Source organism: Misgurnus anguillicaudatus, chromosome 9, assembly GCF_027580225.2.
Source record: "Misgurnus anguillicaudatus chromosome 9, ASM2758022v2, whole genome shotgun sequence".
NCBI lineage: Eukaryota > Metazoa > Chordata > Actinopteri > Cypriniformes > Cobitidae > Misgurnus > Misgurnus anguillicaudatus.
Genome location: NC_073345.2, coordinates 11,465,765 through 11,484,411, shown reverse-complemented (window position 1 = coordinate 11,484,411; position 18,647 = coordinate 11,465,765). Strand labels below are relative to the sequence as shown.

At 37.9% G+C, this 18,647-nt stretch overlaps 1 protein-coding gene and 1 long non-coding RNA gene across 2 annotated transcripts in view; both read left to right on the top strand.

Moving 5' to 3' along the window:
* LOC141366079 (uncharacterized) overlaps window positions 1-18,647 on the top strand; it is a 411,784-nt gene that overhangs the window by 344,871 nt on the left and 48,266 nt on the right. The window lies entirely within an intron of this gene.
* grk6 (G protein-coupled receptor kinase 6) overlaps window positions 1-18,647 on the top strand; it is a 55,039-nt gene that overhangs the window by 14,650 nt on the left and 21,742 nt on the right. The window contains exon 3 of the mRNA XM_055180003.2: window positions 14,544-14,656. Coding sequence (XP_055035978.2) covers window positions 14,544-14,656 — 113 coding nt within the window. The remainder of the gene's footprint in view (window positions 1-14,543; window positions 14,657-18,647) is intronic.

The following is an 18,647-nucleotide window of genomic DNA, read 5'->3' as shown; positions in this document are numbered from 1 at the left end:
TTTAATTATCTTGTTAATGTGACATCACAAACCGCAGCCACACTGACTGGTTAATTTTACCCAAAAGCTTTTGTAAATGTGTTTGTTATCACATTGTAGCCCTTATGCGGTTAAAGGTATTGGCCGTTTCTCAATATGCTTTCTTGTCTGTACTTGTGTTCTTGTAAAACGACATCAGTCGCTTCCCAAGTACTGTTCCAAATCCAAGTTCGCATCAAGCCAAGTTCACACAACATCCCCGGATGTGTTTTTGATTAGCCCATTTTATCGAGGATGCATCAGGAGGGGACTTGTGCGGACTTCTGACAGTTTCCCAGAATGCACTGCGTGTCAACGGCAATGAAGCTTAAAGGGACATTCCACTTTTTTGAAAATATGCTCATTTTCCAGCTCCTCTAGTGTTAAACATTTGATTCTTACCGTATTGAAATCCATTCAGCTGATCTCCAGGTCTGGCGCTCGCACTTTTAGCATAGCTTAGCACAATCCATTGAATCTGATTAGACCATTAGCATCTCGCTCAAAAAATAACCAAAGAGTTTAAATAGTTTTGCTGCCGTAAGGACTTTGCTGCCGTAACATGGCTGCAGCAGGCGAAGTGATATTACGCACTGCCCGAAAGTAGTCCCCTTGGTTACTTTCAATGGCAGGGGACTATTTTCGGGCAGTGCGTGGTATCGCTACGCCTGCTGCGGCCATGTTGCGGCAGCAAAGTCCTTAATTATTACGCCAGAATGAGAGTATAGGTCATAGCCATATCTAGGGCTGTGCAATTAATCGTTTTTCGATTTCAATTTCGATTTTTGCACATTTCGATTGCAAAAACAAGATAATCGAGGGAGATCGATTAGTGTGCCGCATTTCTGTTATTTCGTTTTGAGTCATTAATCCGACGCGTCATAAGCAGCTGCGCCTCGCACACAAAGTAGAAATCCTCATGTAACGTTATTTGTTCAGTTTATGCTTTTGAAGCGAGCGGAGGCAAACTATCCCTCACGTTTAAAATATCAGCTGGATCGTGGCGCCGCTCTCCGTGCAGAGAGCTGCGCGCTCAGTCATCTGTTTAAAGTCAGGTCACTAGGTAATAATCCTGTTTATGTTTTTAAAGTTATATGCATTTCAAGCGATCGTGTTTAAAATGTGAATCGCGTTCTGCTGGCACTTAAACACTACTGCTTTGACACGTGTAGCCTTCTGCAGCAACACTAAACAATGCATTGAATGTATGCAGGGCTTGACATTAACACCCGCCAAATGCGGGTATATTTCGGCTGCGACCGTTTGTGGAGACGCGCGCGCGTTCAACGGAGCGTTGCGGACCAAAGCGCAACCTCCCAGAGAGCGCGCGAGAGGTGATGGATTTGCGAATGCACAAGAGGACGCAGTCTGAGCGCATACACACTTCGGGAAAGATACAACAATTGCATGGAAGTGATTGGAGAGATATATATTGCGTGCACATTCTCAGGGCAAGAGCGGAGAGAAATTCAGCGCATTCCTGAATGAACACGAAATCAAATGAAACCCACCAGCTGAGAGGTTCGCGCATCATTTTAATGTAAGCTACTTTGGGCAACAATAATGCCCTCTCGACAGTTGTCATTAAAAGTCTTAAATCACTTTTAACAGAAACATGATCAAGCATATAAAATACAATCTGCATAAACAAGTTGAAAGTAAAATTCATGTACATTTCTTGACTGCTGCTGTTAATAAATATTTAAAGTGGTTGTCGAGGGGTTTACTGTATATTTTTTCAGTTAATCTTCTACACCCCTGCTCCACTTTTAATATATTCATTCAATGTAAATCTATTTATGCCTTACTAGACTGTTTTTATGCACCTAAATATATGATATGATCTATACTGATATACCTGGTATATACCAGCTAATGTTGTCCTAATTTGGGTGGTCAGACTGCATTTGAAATTCAATCTGCATCTAATTTAGCTAAACCAAGTAAATTTGCTCAAATTAAAGTCATTTTAGGATGCCAAAGTCAAGTTTAATCATATAAAATTTATTTTACCAGCAACAAAATTGTGGCCTGTGAAAATGCTGAGTGGCTAGTAACTTTGGAAAACAACTAGCCACTTTGGCTGGTGAGCAAAAAAGTTAATGTCAAGCCCATGTATAAATGCATGTTTTTACAGTCATTTAAGTAATCGTGTTAAATAATCGAGATTAAGATTTTTATCAAAACAATCGGGATTATGATTTTTCCCATAATCGAGCAGCCCTAGCCATATCTGCCTAGAAAATCACAACTTTTTTAATTTTCTGTAGGTCTTAGTACACGATGTAACTAATAACTAAGTTTTAATAGGAAAAATATTGAAAGTCTCATATTTTAGTGCGATGCTAATGGTCTAATCAGATTCAATGGATTATGCTTAGCTATGCTAAAAGTGGTACCGCCAGACCCGAAGATCGACTTAATGGATTCCAAAACGGTAAAACTCAAATGTTTAACTCTAGGGGAGCTGGAAAATGAGCCTAATTTCAAAAAAGTGGAATGTTCCTTTAAAGCTTGCACAATATTCGAAATATTACTTTTTCTGTGTAGTTTTAAGAGCTGTTCAGGTCTTAAATATAGATGAATAAACGTCAAATATGTGGTCAGTTAGTAAAGATAGTGCCTATATTAAAATTTCCTTTTGGATATGTGAGTTCCGGTGAATCAGCGGGTGGTCAGCGGCGTGTACACCGACGAGGGCAGCCTCATCTCGGCAAGTCCTTCTGAAATTTGCCGCTATCTCAGTGCAGCTGCTTTGCCCTCCGGTGAATGAGGGCATTGGCGCATTTGCATTTTAAAGGTTCACACATGAAAACAGACTTATTTGAAAACATGTCATGACAAATGTTCTGTGGGGTATTTTGAGCTGAAACTTCACTGACACATTCTAGGCACACCTACAACTTGTATTACATCTTGTAAAAATGTGCCCTTTAAAACTGTTTTACCTGAATATGCTTTAAAAACTGACTGATAAAATGCAAACATTTTAACAAATTCTAGACAAAGGACGACTACACTGATGTTAAAATATAATATAGTTTTGATCTATTTAGGGTTTTTTTTGTTACAACATAATCCACATTTGTGTCATTCATTTCTTTTGAAGAAATATTAATGAAGAAAGAGTGACCCAACACTTTTGCCTCACAAGTGCATTCATTGCTGAAATGTGAAGAAGTGTTGTTTTTTTGTTTGTCCTACATCACATGTTATATTAACATGACTGACACCTGAAATCATGTGGCTTCAAGAGATGTGCAATTACACTTCAAAGCCAAAAATCCCTTTGACATGCATTAAAATTGGTACCTGAGTCCTATCTAAAGATTATAATAACAGAGAGACTTAAAGCTTGGCTCTTGACACACCTTACAAAATCTGGTTGTTGTGGTTTTACATTAATCGTTCAGATAATTATGGCGTTACTTGCAAATGCAGTCATTTGCATATTTGGTGTATAATTGTTTGGAACAGGTTTCTTTCGTCATTGTTTTGGCAATCAATCTCACACCTATGCAAAGCACACACACACATACAGTAGCTGCACACATCGTTCCTTTGAAGGATTCATCTGGATTTTATTTCTGAATTAGGGTCACACTTGCAGTTATCATAAATAAAGATAGGCTCGAAAATGTAGGTTGGCCACAGAGTTTTATGCCACTGTCAGCAACAAAGCAGCACATGGTGAGAGTGTGGCTGTTATAAAGGAGAGGAAACTGTGGCTGAGCCCAGAAAGAGGAAGTTATTTTTCGATGTTGTTCACTTAACCTTCTAAAGAAAAGTTGCAAAAAGTGTCTATGACGACAAAAACAAAGAAATTTGGATCAATTTGGTATGCATCGTGTGAAATTAAACTATGTTAAGTGTTGTAATGTTGTGTGCACTATAGCTAGTGAGTGTTTTGCTGAATCAGTTTCCTTTAGAAATCACATAGTTGTTCTTACCAAATCCACTGTTGCAACGTCTGTGCACGCTCACCCGCCCTCAGACCCTGTACCTCCCCGCTCTGTCAATCTTTTTTGATAGAAAAAAACATAGTTAAAAACAAATCTAGTGCTTACAACAAACTAAAGTTGTAATGCTTGTTCAAGGCATGTTATTGATATTCTGTCATTTTGATGTTTATAAGTTCGATGAATAGAATAATGTTGCTGCTGATTGGTTGTGAAAGAAACTTGAGGTGTTACACAATCACTTCTAACTTCCTGACTGTTGATGTTTTGATCTGTAGGTTGTGCAGTGCCAGTGAAATTTGAAATTAAATAAAATATGAAGCGTAAAATAATATTTACTAAATAACTGTAACCAAATAAAAACAAAAAAAAGTAAACCTAAACCGTAACATTTAAAGAGCACCTATTTCATTGCTAAAAAATGACTCTATTTTGTGTATTTGGTATAATACAATGTGTTTGTGTGGTTTATTTTTAAAAACACATTATTTTCTACACACCGTACATTTTTATAGCTCCAGATTTCACTCTCTTCCTGAAACGCACAGATTTGAAAAGCTCTGTGTCCCTGATTGGCCAGCTAATCTGTATGCTGTGATTGGCTTGAATACCGCTGACGTCAGCCGGAAATGTGATGCTCCTTACAATGTTTGAAAGATTCGGTCACAATACAATGCTAACAGGAGTTAACTTACAGGCTGTGAGTCCAAACAGGTGGAATTATGATAATGTCTGTCTTGTCTACATCATCAATCCCAGGAAGTAAACTGTTGCCTACAATTCATGTGTTTGTTGAAGTCCAAGAAAAGAGATTTACGTTGGAGATGATAATTGCGTCATTGTTTACTTTGCGGTTTGTACCTTTTGCATATCGTTAACATGAACTAATACATACTTACACACTAAAGGAAAGGTAAAATCATGAATCGGACCATTGGTGCTCTTTAAATAAAATTTAAAAGGGAATAACAAAATTACAAAAATTCACTTAAAATTACCATAAAACAGTCCCTTCAAAAAAACGTGATTTATGAGATCGCATGATTCAATGCATAATCAGCCAAAGTCCGCATATTTATGCGGGGCCGCATTTTTTAAATGTGCCGCACTTTCGCAGCATACATTGCAGATTTCTGCTTGCAAAATATGCGGGGCATGCATGATATCATAATTCTCGCATTTTCGTAGCAAAAAGTCTTATATGTCTTAGCAGAAAGTTGAAAAAAGTTGCATTTACTTTACACATGCGCAGCCATGTCCCCTGTTGTCATGGGAATGTTAGGAAGTGACGTAATTACGCGATGTGAACATCAATGAAAAGCTGCAAACCGTTTTTGCAAGTTTACGCAGTTTTTGTAAGTTCCCGCAATTTCATTGCATAAAATTGCATAAATATCCTGCATATTCTGTCGCATTTCTAAGAAAACGTGCCGCAAGATCAAGGATTTTTGCCCGCAACAATCACAAAAAAACTCTGTGTTTACAGACTTTTTTAAGATGTCAAATAAATCTTTGGTGTTCCCTGAGTACATATGTGTTCTAGCTCAAAATACCCCACAGATACAGTATTTTATTATAGCATGTTAAAATTTGCGATTTGTAGGTGTGCACAAAAATGTGCTGTTTTTAGGTGTGTCCTTTAAAATGCAAATTAGCTGTTCTCTGCACTAAATGGCAGTGCCGTGGTTGGATAGTGCAGATTAAGGGGCGGTATTTTCCCCTTCTGACATCACAAGGGGAGACAAATTTCATTGACCTATTTTTTCACATGCTTGCAGAGAATGGTTTACCAAAACTAAATTACTGGATTGCTCTTTTTCACTTTTTCTACACTGATAGAAACACTGTGGACTCAATTATAGCACTTAAACATGGAAAAAGTCAGATTTTCATTATATGTCCCCTTTAAGTAATATTGATTTTTTTTTTGCATAATATTGTTTGATTTATTTTATTCCATTCCCTAGTAATCAAACCCATGACCTTGCCATTGCTTATGCCCTTGCTTCCTCTAGCAATTAAGCTACAAGAAAGCTTAAGGACTTATATTAGGGATAGACCAAAATTTTGTCCACTAAACATTTTTGGACGAAAACTGCATTCTCACTTTTCTGCCCGAAAGAAAGAAACGTCTGAAAATGATCTAAAAATAAATGCCGCTCCACCTTCCCTATCTGTGCTTTTAGCACTTAGATTTCACTCTCGCTGCAGCCGTTATCACGGCCCATAAAGCAGTGCACGATTGTGACAGCAGCGTGCAAATATTCAAAACGACAACACAACAACACAAGTTCTGCGAGATGCACTGCCCGTGATCGTTCTTTATTTTATCTCTGGTGTTGCTGCATTACTTGCATTTAATAGTTTTTTAGAATGTTACATTTTTTTTAGAATATATCTAAAATTACAGTATATCTGTAATAAGTGCACTGTTCAGGATAACATAAACCACCACATTTACATTTATTGATGGTCACGGGTTAAACACTAATTGTTTATTGACCGCAGTCAAAAGCCCACATTCACAAGATTTTTTTATGATATTCTGGTTCGCATTGGTACAGGACTCTCCTTTAATAAGAGTATTTAATTAAATATTTTTATTTAATTCAGGAATTTTGCAGATTGTTTTCGTAATCGTTTTCTACCGAGGGTTTGTTAGGGCCATCAAAAGTCCCTGTTAATTCAAATTGAATCATACAATTTCCTGAGTTGGAGCCTAATTTGTCCTCATGTAACCAGAATCATAAAACGAGTTGTGGTTTAGATGGGAATCATCTACAAGTCGCCTATCAGTCTACTCCGTGTGATGGCGAAGAAAAGCTTCTTTTGTTTCCCATCAACTCATTATTTAGCCTGATCCTGACGTAACCAAAGCTCATAACTCAAAAACATTGTCGTCGTCGTCCTTGGTTGACTTAGTTCACTTTTTTTGCTTATAAATTTTCCTCGTTTGCATTCAAAGCAGCAGTTCCTACGAATATAATCAATGTACGTTTGGCAGGAAGTAAAACATTTGGGGTGTGTTTGTGCCCATGTGCAAAGCGACGGGTTAGCATACCCTTCAACACACGTGCCTCACTCACACACTTCCTGTTTCCCAATGTCTCGGACCTTTCCGCATGCTTTTTGGTTTTAAAAAAACCACAAGCACGGCACCCTTTGTAGTTTGTATGTTCTTGAGTTGAGTTTAATCTAAACACAGTAGTGTTTTGTAAGAAAATTGATGCTTCTATATAGCTGTGGTACTTAACAACTTATTCTCAAGTGTTGTGAGAATCACACCGAGTCCTTCGCCTTAGGTGTCTGGTATAAGGAACCGCAAACTGAGGCTCAAACAATATAAACATTGAATGTGCTAAAATGGACATCCGGAGGAACTCGAGACATAAACAACAGCTTTTGGGCATCTCTGATTATTTTAGATCCTCCTGGGGTAGTCCTCTTTCATTTTTAGCTTGATTTGATAATACCTCTCTTCATCGTGATGTATTATGATGACGTCATATCTCGCTCCAGTATTGCTTCCAGGGAAGCTGAAGATCAGTGGGTTGGATTTTTCTCCACTTTGTCAGCAATAACGTTCCTCAAGGACAAATCTATCCCTCTACATATTTCAACTTTGTCTCGCAGTGTGACAATGTGCCTCTAAGTGATTTCTGAGATACAAAGACCTTGTTCACACTGTCAGTCCGAATCCGATTTTGTCGCATATCAGATTGGAATCCAATCACATTTAAAATGTGTGAATGGCCAAAAACTTAATGAAATCCATTTCAAGGTACATCCAGAAGTGGTTTGAAATCCGTTGCCATCTGACCACTCTGATTGCATTTGTGTAGCTTTTTGGTTACGTCATGATGTCCCGTAACGCAACCCCAGGGCGAACTTTGGAAGAGTCCATTTCTGACGAAATGATAGGGGTGTTTAGGAAATCCATTTATTGGGGAATATAGTTTCTACAAAGTCAAACGTCGAGGCAGACTTTCGTGCCAGTGCGACGTCATTTCAATAAAAACCGTGAGGAAGGCAGATCGGCAGTGGCGCCCCCAAGGGGAGGGGGCGGGGGGGGCCGCAGCACAGTTGTGATACACAATATGAACAGTGAGTCTGTCAAATCTGATATGCACCAAAATCTGATATGGGCTGACAGTGTGAACAAGGTACAGTAAAAGTGTACGACGTCCGCTCATAGTCAAGTGTCAAAACAACCCAATAAACAGTTAAATGACTAAATCCAAAGTTTAGAGGACCCAGGTGAAATTTCCAAGCTTGTTCAATCTTGCCTACTTGTTGTGCTTGAAATTCATCATTATTCTCTTCAGAAAGGCCACGAGGGAAAGCCTTGAGAGTTTTTTTTTGTGTCAAACAGTGATAACGGACCCTGAGGGAATTGTCTGCATTGGCTGTCATCAAAGGTCACGTTTGTTTAGAAACGCGTTTTATTGTCAGCAAAAAGCTGTTTTTCTCCGTTTTAAGGAAAGACTGTTAAGCTGGCAGCTCAGGAAGTCATCAGCTTCCGTGTTGAAATGCAAGGAACCAAAAAACCTCCAATGCAAATAACAACATGCCCAAAGCAACCAAACGTCTTCTTTGCACACAGTTATCTTCTGACATACAGGAAGGATAGCTGATCTTCTACATCTGACAAAAACAAACATTTCTCGCTACAGCATGCATCCATGCCAAAGCACATACAGTATTTTATTATAATGGTGCTGTGGTTTCCATGTTAGTTCAGTGGCTTAAGTTTATATGGCTTCAATCGTTAATGGGCCATCAATTCAGGTTTATGACATTGACCGTATGTTTTCCTGGTTGATATTTGACTGTTATCACATAATTATCTCCACTAGCTAAACAATGACAAATGTCTAATGAGCCAGGGCTTTTGGAGGATTTTAAAGATGATGTTAACCTTTTTTGAACCAACAAAGAAGCTCCACCCTGAAGCCCTGTTTTATTTAAAGGAATAGATGAAGTATACGTTTTTCTTAAACTATTTTATTTTTAACCCAATTTTCTCAAAAGCAAAAATATTCATTAGATTTGACCCTAAAAGGAATAGTTTTTGACCAAATATGAACATTTTCTCTTCAACATGGCATCTCTGTATATGACTTTTTGAACACAAATAAATAATTGAGATATTCAGTGCTGTCATGTTATCTTATATGGTTTTAATATGGCAAAGCTCCAAGAAAAAAGCACATCCTTCAATCATTAATTAAAAGCAAATGACTCTGTGGGTAATAATTTTTAGTTTAATGTTTACTATTAAATTGTTTGTTACATGGATGCATATACAGTACATCTGGGGTAACATAGATGAGTTTTCATGAATATTTATATTGGGCTGAACTATTCCTGTAAACTGGTCCTTTTGGCTACGTCTATACTAGCGCGCTTTTGGTTTATCACTGGGATTCTCATCTATATTGGCATTTTCACTGCTTAAAAAAAACTTTCACATTCCACATGAAAGAAAATTCTTGAAACATGACCATTCATGCACACTGGACATGCACGTACGAGTGTTAAAGAGCTGATTGATCTACTCATACTCAGTAGGCAGTTTGAACTGAATATCATTTGGCTTATTAGGTATGCTCCAAATAGGAATTTTGCAGCCAATACAGAGTACCGATTTCCTGTTATCGTGATCAGCTGATACCAGGTACGGAAACTGTCAAAACTTTAAACGTCTCGTTTTTCCTGTGTTTTTGAAGCTGTGATTGTTTTTATGGTGCGCATTTGATTTTTACCGTTTTGGAATCCATTCAGCTGATCTGGCGGTACCACTTTTTTTAGCATAGCTTAGCACAATCCATTGAATCTGATTAGACCATTAGCATCACGCTCAAAAATAACCAAAGAGTTTCAATGTTTTTCCTATTTAAAACGTGACTCTTCTGTAGTTACATTGTGTACTAAGACCGACTGAAAATTAAAAGTTGCGATTTTCTAGGCAGATATGGCTAGCAACTATACTATAATTTTGGCGTAATAATCAAGGACTTTGCTGCTGTAACATGACTGCAGGAGGTGCAATGATATTACGCAGTGCCCGAAAATAGTCCCCTGCTATTAAAAGTAATCAAGGGTACTATTTTCAGGGGCTGCGTAATATCATTCCGCCTCCTGCAGCCATGTTACGAATTGCGAGTACTCTCTTTCGAGGATGCGTTCTTTTATGGACCCATCCTAACAGATATCCTTAATGATATTCTGATTTACTAAAGTCGTAAAGTGAAAGTACCATTATGATAGCCCTATCTTATTGACAGACCAGTATAACATAGACGTTTTAACTTTCTATCCTGGCTGATTTTGTTTTACGTCAAACAAGTTCTTTTATGGCCTGTGGTTTTGTTCTGGACAAATGGCAAACATGGCAAAATTGTTAAGTGTGCACTCAGTTTACAGTAAATATTGTAGCTGACATGAACTTCCAAGCAGCGGCAGATCTGCCATACTGCAGGATTATTTAGGCTTTAGAGAAGTGCAAAAAAAGTAAATGGCATTACTATAAGGGAAACTGTATATTGTAGTTGATGTTTTATTATCAAAGTAAAACTTTACAACGGTTTCTCTTTCATCTTCTCACTCGTCTGTCCAGTTTCTACCAGGTCATGCAAGCCTTTTGAATGTAGACTCCCGTAGCCAGACCTTTGTCTGTGACAAAAGTTCTGGTGCTTTTTGCAGCTTGAACAGGCCAAGAACCGCCCATTTAGACAGGAAGAACCTGACTGACATTCAAAGCATACAATCAAAGTTTGTGTTTACAGGGTGGAGGCACAAAGATATATGTGAAAACCCAGCTAAAGAAATGTTTGTGATTTACTACACTATATAACGCAAATATCAGTCTGTAAAAATATAACCTTGATATCTGTAATATTGACTGAGAGAAAGATTGAAATCAATGTGAAATTAAACTTTGAAGTTCCTAATCTCAGCATTAAATTATGAAACTTTACACTGGATTTCACAGAGAGGGTCACAAAGTATACCATATGTATAGACTGGTATAAAAAAGCTAGATAAAAAAAACAGAGAGACAGTGAGCACACGGTTGCCATTCCAAAATTGGGACTTCTGAGAGTATCAATGTGACAAACAAGGTGCTTCTCCAAAGGCGCAACGGTATTTATTTTCAGATCACTCGAAGAAGCCTTGTGACTGCATGAATGAAACTGTGTTGCTGCTAATTTAATCATTTCCATTAAATCCTCCAGGGGTCAAACAAGTTTGGTTTTGCTGTTTCATAGTGTTGTGTGGTTGAAGACCACCCCTTAAGGGTAGGGTGGGGGGAGACAAAGCGTCCCTGTTTCAGGATGAATTATTTACAACATATCTATAATCTTTCTTTCTTTTCCCTGAGGCAACAGCTGAGAGGGTTTGAAACTCATTACAGAAACTCCTGGGTAGTTAGTCAGTCAGGAAGCCGTTGATGTAAACCGCAGAAAAAAAATCATGCACTGCACTTTCAAATGTGATGAACTGCTTTCTTAACCCTTAGTGCCTTATGATGCAACGTACAGTTATTGAATGGTGAGCTTATACCAGTATAAAGCGTGTGCTTGTTTCGTGATTGTCCAGATGGGAAGACAGTACTGTTGTGTTGTTCGGCAGTCAAGTCAAATGTATTTGTATAGCGCTTTTTTACAAAGTTGGATTTTTTTCAAAGCAGCTTTGCATGAGAGACAATGCAAAGAAACCTCAGAAAATGGAAAAAGTATTAAATATATAGTATATAGAATAGATTATATAGTATTATTGCAAATTTTATTGCCCTAATCTAAAATTGATGTAGTTAATACAATAGTATGTACTTTTTCTATGACTATCGGACATTTATCCAATTAATATGATAAATAACAGGCATCATGTAAACATAGACATGCCTTTCCATCTTACATGTCATAGTCGTGTAAAGTTATTTCAGGGAATTGTTTCTAAACACTTTATAAATATTAGAAATTTATTACTGAAACACGTTACAAAGACTGTAAACTATGCAGTACTGAATTGTGGAGTTATACCATTAAACGGTTTTTCCACATTTCTGTGTTCAGGATTATTTGGGTTGGGCTAAAATGGTGGCTTGATGACGCAATGGAGCCATAGAAGAGCATGGGCTCCGCCCCTAACACAATCACAAGCATCCATTCAGGTTGTAGCGGAAGTTGAGAACGTTGAGATAGTTGAGTTGAGACACCCCCAGTGTTTTAGGGTAGATAAACTTGCCTGTTTTTCCAAAATTTTGATAACTTTATTTACTTGCCATTTTTAATCACTTAAATTTGGGTGTTTGTTATCACTCTAAAAAAATTGGCGCTTAATAGCACTAAAAGCTCGTAATCATAGGGGGACCATTTTTGGTGCAATATAGCACCTATGAAGAACCATACGGGGTGATATTGCACCACTTATGGTTCTACAGAGCACAATATGGTTCTACACAGGTGCTACATAGATATTATATGGCACTTAAAATGGTTCCCTCATGATTACGAGCCAGTGAATCACTTATAGTGCTATTTAGCACTGTTTGTTTTAAGAATGTAATGTCAGACTTTATATGGACTTTAAAGGGACACTCCACTTTTTTTTGAAAATATGCCCTGTAACTACTCTTCTGTAGTTACATCGTGTACTAAGGCCGACGGAAAATTAAAAGTTGCGATTTTCTAGGCAGATATGGTTAGGAACTATACTCTCATTCTGGAGTAATAATCAAGGACTTTGCTGCCGAAACATGGCTGCAGCAGGCTTAGTGATATTACGCAGTGCCCGAAAATAGTCCCCTTAGTATCTTTCAATAGCAGGGGACTATTTTTGGGCACTGCATAATATCATTGCATCAATATCATTTTCTGTTGGTCTTAGTACACAATGTAACTACAGAAGGGTCAGGTTTTAAATAGGAAAAATATCAAAACTCTTTGGTTATTTTTTACTTGCGATGCTAATGGTCTAATCAGATGCAATGGATTATGCTAAGCTATGCTAAAAGTCGTAGCGCCAGACCCGGAGATCGGCTGAATGCATACCAAAACAGTAAAAAAGCAAATGTTTAGCTCTAGGGGAGCTGGAAAATGAGCCTATTTTCAAAAAAAGTGGAGTGTCCCTTTAAAAAAAGAAAAAAATACATAAATACATTACATAAGAAATTTGTAAAAAGCATAGAAAAATTGAAGCAACATCATTAAGTGCACATCAGCATCCCACACCTACAAAATTGAAATACTGGAATCTTTAAGGTTGTAGCCGGACCATTATGAGGAAAAACTGTAGGCTATTTAGTATATTACAAAGGGTAAGTGACTCAAAAAGGAAATTTTGCCTTATTAAAAATAACTCCACCAAAAATAAAAATGTATGCATTGCATGTAAATGTGTTTTTGGGAAAACAAAAGGATAAGACAATGTGTGCATTTTTATGTCATCTATTTGTTAAGAAAGCCTAATGGGAACACCTGTTTTCCCACTAAGAAAAGCACAACATCTTAAAAAATGCACAGTAAAACAAAAGCAAACAAATATTTCTCTTGCAATGTACTAAATCTCAATTAAAACCAAGTATGCATCAACAGCAGCAAATCTGATGCTTATCTGCACTTTGCAGTACGGCTTTGCGTTCTGTGCCGGCAGCTGCGTATAGCTGTAAGCTTTTTGTGTATTTATGCAGTATTGCTATCAATACCAACCTCCTACACGCTCCCATTTGCAACTGCTTAAATCCTACTCTCTCTTTGCATATACCTGAGCAGCAGATGCAAATCTCAGTGGTCACTTTTCACTCTGCTTACATCCAACCCATACTGGTGGATACACTTCAACCACTGCGTCAGGTTTGTGGCCAAAAACATCATGCAGAACAGCTGTTAAATCACATCCATGTGGTTTAAAGCCGTCTCGCTGGCTGTGTGACCGTGAGGTTGTAGAGAATGATTTTTAACGCTCATGATTTTACTATTGACCTATGCATGGGGTCTGCTTTTCCACTATAGCAGCTCTGCTTCTCCACTATGGGATAAAATTGTATTTGAAACAACTCCTCACCTCCTTAAAAGGGATGCATAATGGCCAGCATTACATCCTGGCTGTTGCTAGACTCATATCGGTGAAGTAATGCTCTACATTTACATGAATGTAGTTTGCAGACGCTTTTATCCAAAGTGACTTACAGCGCATTAAAGCTACACCTTTTTTTATCAGTATGTGTGTTCCCATAGCATTGCTCTCAGCATCAGTTGAGCTACTTCAGTTTAGGTGTGAGTGTCGCTCACAGGCCATGGATGTGGCTTAAACGTGCTTTACCAATCTTGGGGTGTGTCTTCAATATTTTAAGGATGTTGTGGATGTTATAATCCATTTTGTTGTGGTCTACTAATGGTTTGGTCTCTTAGGTTTCCTTTACAGAGGAGGAGAGAGAAAAGTGCTATTGATTTTTATTGTGTTCATCGATTGGCTCAAATGATATTTACTCGTTTTCATTGTGTGTTGTCTGCTATTTTTTTTTTTCAAAGCTCTTAGTCTCTTACTGGTCTGTTTCCACAGAGAAAGACTACAACAGCCTTTGTGAGAAGCAGCCAATCGGACGCTTGCTCTTCAGACAGTTCTGTGATACCAGGCCGGAGTTGAGACGCTGCGTCAAATTCTTGGATGTTGTGGTGAGAAACGGGTTACAAAATTTAATTTAAAAAAATGCTTGATTTTTCTCTTTATGTTTCTCAAAAAATTATTTAAAAGAAAACATATTTACAATTTTTACATTTAAAATGCCAGGGAAGTATAAATGTTTTTATAATTTGTGTAGTATGCAAATATTAATTTAATATCAGTTTATATTAAGTTACCTATTGGAGCGAAATAGTGAGTAGCTGCGTTTCCATTACCCTTGAAATTGCGCAAAATTACATTGCGAATTGAAAATATGGCCATGGCAAAAAACGTTTTTGCGCTCGCATGAGGTGTTTTTTTAGGCAATTTTCGGAAAAGTTGTATTTTGCACAAAAAAAAACTGGAATAAAAATAAAATTTTCGAGTGACCTGATGTACGTAAGTCACATAATCGAAGATGACACACTTTGTACTATTACCTCTAAGAAACACCTCATACGTTGCGGCTCTAAGTATAAAGTTTTTTTCCTTGGCATTAATGTTTGGCTAATGCTCCTACGTCTCCTACAAAACTTAGCTAGTTTGGTTAAAAATAATGGCTAGCGCGGTGGATGTGATATTAGTTAACCTACCATCATCAGTCGACGTAATGTTTGGGATGACTTATCGCAAGAGGAAAAACTTTTAGTTGCGTATATCTTTTAGTTGCATATCAACGGTTAGCGGAAATTAGCCTGGCTCCGCCCTCCTACATGCTTCCGCTTAATTTTCATTTCGCTTCAGTACAACGTCTGGGACTGCTGTGTAGAGTTTCGTTTTCTCCTGCAAAAATCTGCAGGTCCAATCAGCGAACAGAGGGGGGTGGCTAAGAACGATGACGTTGAGGTCGTGGGTCAGTTTAAGTTGTAGTTCAGTAATAGCAGCGGAGAAAGACGTGAGAAAAGCTATTCGGTCCGTTGTTGCAAAACTGCGGAATATACAGAAGTTAAAGTCGGAGAAAGAAGAATGTGTGCTAAGTTTTGTTGGTCTGATCATTCGGACTTGTTGTTTCTGGCCGGTTTCGGCGCATGATATACATCACGACCACACGTTAGCGGCAGATCCAATAGTTTTCAACTTCAACAGATGACCCTCCTTAACGTAAATAACGCTTTGCAATGTAGCGTGGCCAGACTCTCTGTACAAATGAAATGAATGTACGAGAGTCTGGTTGGACCAGGCTAAGCGGAAATGCCTTATCGACATAAATCGCATTAAAAAAATCGCATACGTTTTGTGATATTTGTAATGGAAACTCAGCTAGTACCCACTTAATAGAGAGCTACAGTCATGATGTCATGATTTTATAGGTCAAGACCTGTAATTGAGTTAACATTTTACCACGTTCGGTAAATTTATTTTTATTTTATTTTTTGATATTTGCATGAAATAAGGTCCCTTAGACAAAAAGCTGTCAACGGGGTAGTACCCTTTCCAAAAGTACACCCAAAAGCATATTAGTACCTCAGAGGTGCATATTGGTACCAAATGTATGCATGTTATATATTTGTATATATTAGGACCTTTTTAAAGGGTAATGCCCCAGTGACGACATTTGTGCATATTTTCTGAGAGTGTGGTTGACACAAGGTCAAGATATTTTCACATTTAATTTTATGACACAAAACACACCAGAAATACCTCACTTGTGATTTATATTTAAAGCTTTTACATGCCTTAACAAGTCGCTGCATGAGACTTCAGGCTTCTTCAGGAACATTGAACCTGTCATCACTCATAAAATCTACAAAATAATGCACACTGGCACAGTTCCCAAAAAATGTGGATAGAGATTCATTCACAGAGTCGAAGCTTATCAGTAAACTTTATAATAATGCTTAAAAGTTGATGTAAGCTTGGTGGTGGTGGTGACATGAAGTCGAACATCAGTGTTAACACTATTGATAGCATTAACGTTAACTATAATGATAACCATATTAGCCTCCACACAACTGAATGATAACAACAACATTATATTAATTCGCACACTATTCGTGCAAATTATTTACCTTTAATGGCATTTACTAATATTGCAGATTCCAAATTCGTAAAATACTTTTGCAATTGTTTACATTTCATTGAACGTGTAAATATGCTGTTCCTGTTGCATTTAAAGCAGATATAACCTGCAGATGTTTAGTGATTTTAGTTTTTGTAATCTATCATCGTTGTACTCAATGTAGTAGAATAAAAACATTACGTTTTAATTAATTTCAGTGCAACTGCAACACCGCTAAATACCTAAGGTGATTTTATGCTGCATTTTAGGGAGTCTTTTATAGCTCATAGGCTTTTATAGATAGTTTCAGCAGTAACAACATAAACAAGCGGCTTTCGTGGGTCAACGCGTAACTTCCAGTAAACTCCGCTAATGCTACGTACACAAAATGCGGGGCATCCCGTTACTCACTCTAGATTACTCGTTGGATTTAACTTCGTGTCATGCAAATTTTTCGCTTGAGTTCAATATTTTCAACTTGGGCAAAGACGCGTTTGAGGCGAATAGCACAAACGCGTCGCCCATATCGCGTCATTTGCATCGCTCCACGCGAGGACACGTATTATTTTCGACGAGGTATTTTCAACTGTTCAATTTAGCAACTAGTCAGATCATTAAAAAAAACCTGAAACCGGAATTAAAGTTCTGACCAGATGCGTAATCGGGTCACCCCATGTGCGTCCGATGAAACCATCTATAGCTATATCGTTCCTAGTTATTCTCTATAATGTGAGCGACCCTTTATTGCATAAAGCCTTATAGCATGTATATTAAAGGTTTTTTTACCATACAGGAGGGGTTCTAGCAGACCAATCACAATGCTTTTGATTTGCATAGAGCTGACACATTGTTACATTTTTTGATATATGGGCGGCAGTCTAAAGCGTAGGGTACGTGTCTATGCGTAGGCTATGGCGTACAGTTGATGCAGACATACAAAGTAGACTTAAATAAGACAACATTTTATTTGTCCAAAAATCATTGGGTGTCCTAAGGTCAGGGGAACAGAGTTCAGCTGTGTTCCTTTAGAGCTTTGAGTATTGTTTGTTAGCTTATCAGTATGGGAAGTGTCAGACTGTCAAATCAACCGCGTTCAGATCTCTCGTGCTACATAGCTCTTGTAAGCGTTAGCAGAGTTACTGTCTGCGGTGTGTAGTGTGCTTTAATTAGGATGCTGCCTACAAAGGTACCCAACCATGTAGACAGCAGACAGTGAGTCAGCTTTTACCAGTAGCACGAGTTCATGAAAACACCAACCATGCACCCGCAGTGCTTTCTGTTTTCAAGTATCCACCCATTTCAGATGTTGGGCGACCCAAATGCTGGCGTCACATCTGCACCTCTGTTTCCATCACAGCCAATGCCCACCGGCAGGTTAAGCTTATAGAAGAAATGCCTGAATTTCTTGTCCACACCCGATCTGGTTGTTAGAGTAGGTGTGAGCATGTTTGTTTATGTTTGCGTAAAATACAAATCTTGAGTTCAGAGGTAAAATTATAGTTGAGTTGATCAGATCCTGATTTGAGATCTCTAAAATTCTGTTTTAATGGAAAATCATCCCTTGGGTGTTTTCTTTAGTAAATATTTTGATGTGACAAGCCGTTTTTAGATTTGGAATGCAGACTACCGCTAACTCTGCAAGCTACAACATAAACATCTCATCGTGCATTTGATCTTACATGTACTTGTGCACACCCACGCTAAAGACAAACCAGCAGTTGTTTGATATTTTTCTGCTTTAGTTGACAACTTGTAATTGACTTTTTGCTATATGTATGTTTTGAAGATAAACTGAGTGTGTTATTTGAAATGCTTAAAATTTCTTGACACGCAGTCTTCTCATAGACATCCGTCATATTAGTTTATTAGTGTGCCGTTGTAATCGAACGCTCTGTCAGTAGCATTAAATGAGATCAATTTTTGGTGAGAAAGCTTTTAAAGGATGGTAAATGTCTGAAAGAAATGTAAGAGTTTGTTATGATTTCTCTCTGGTGTGGTTTGTA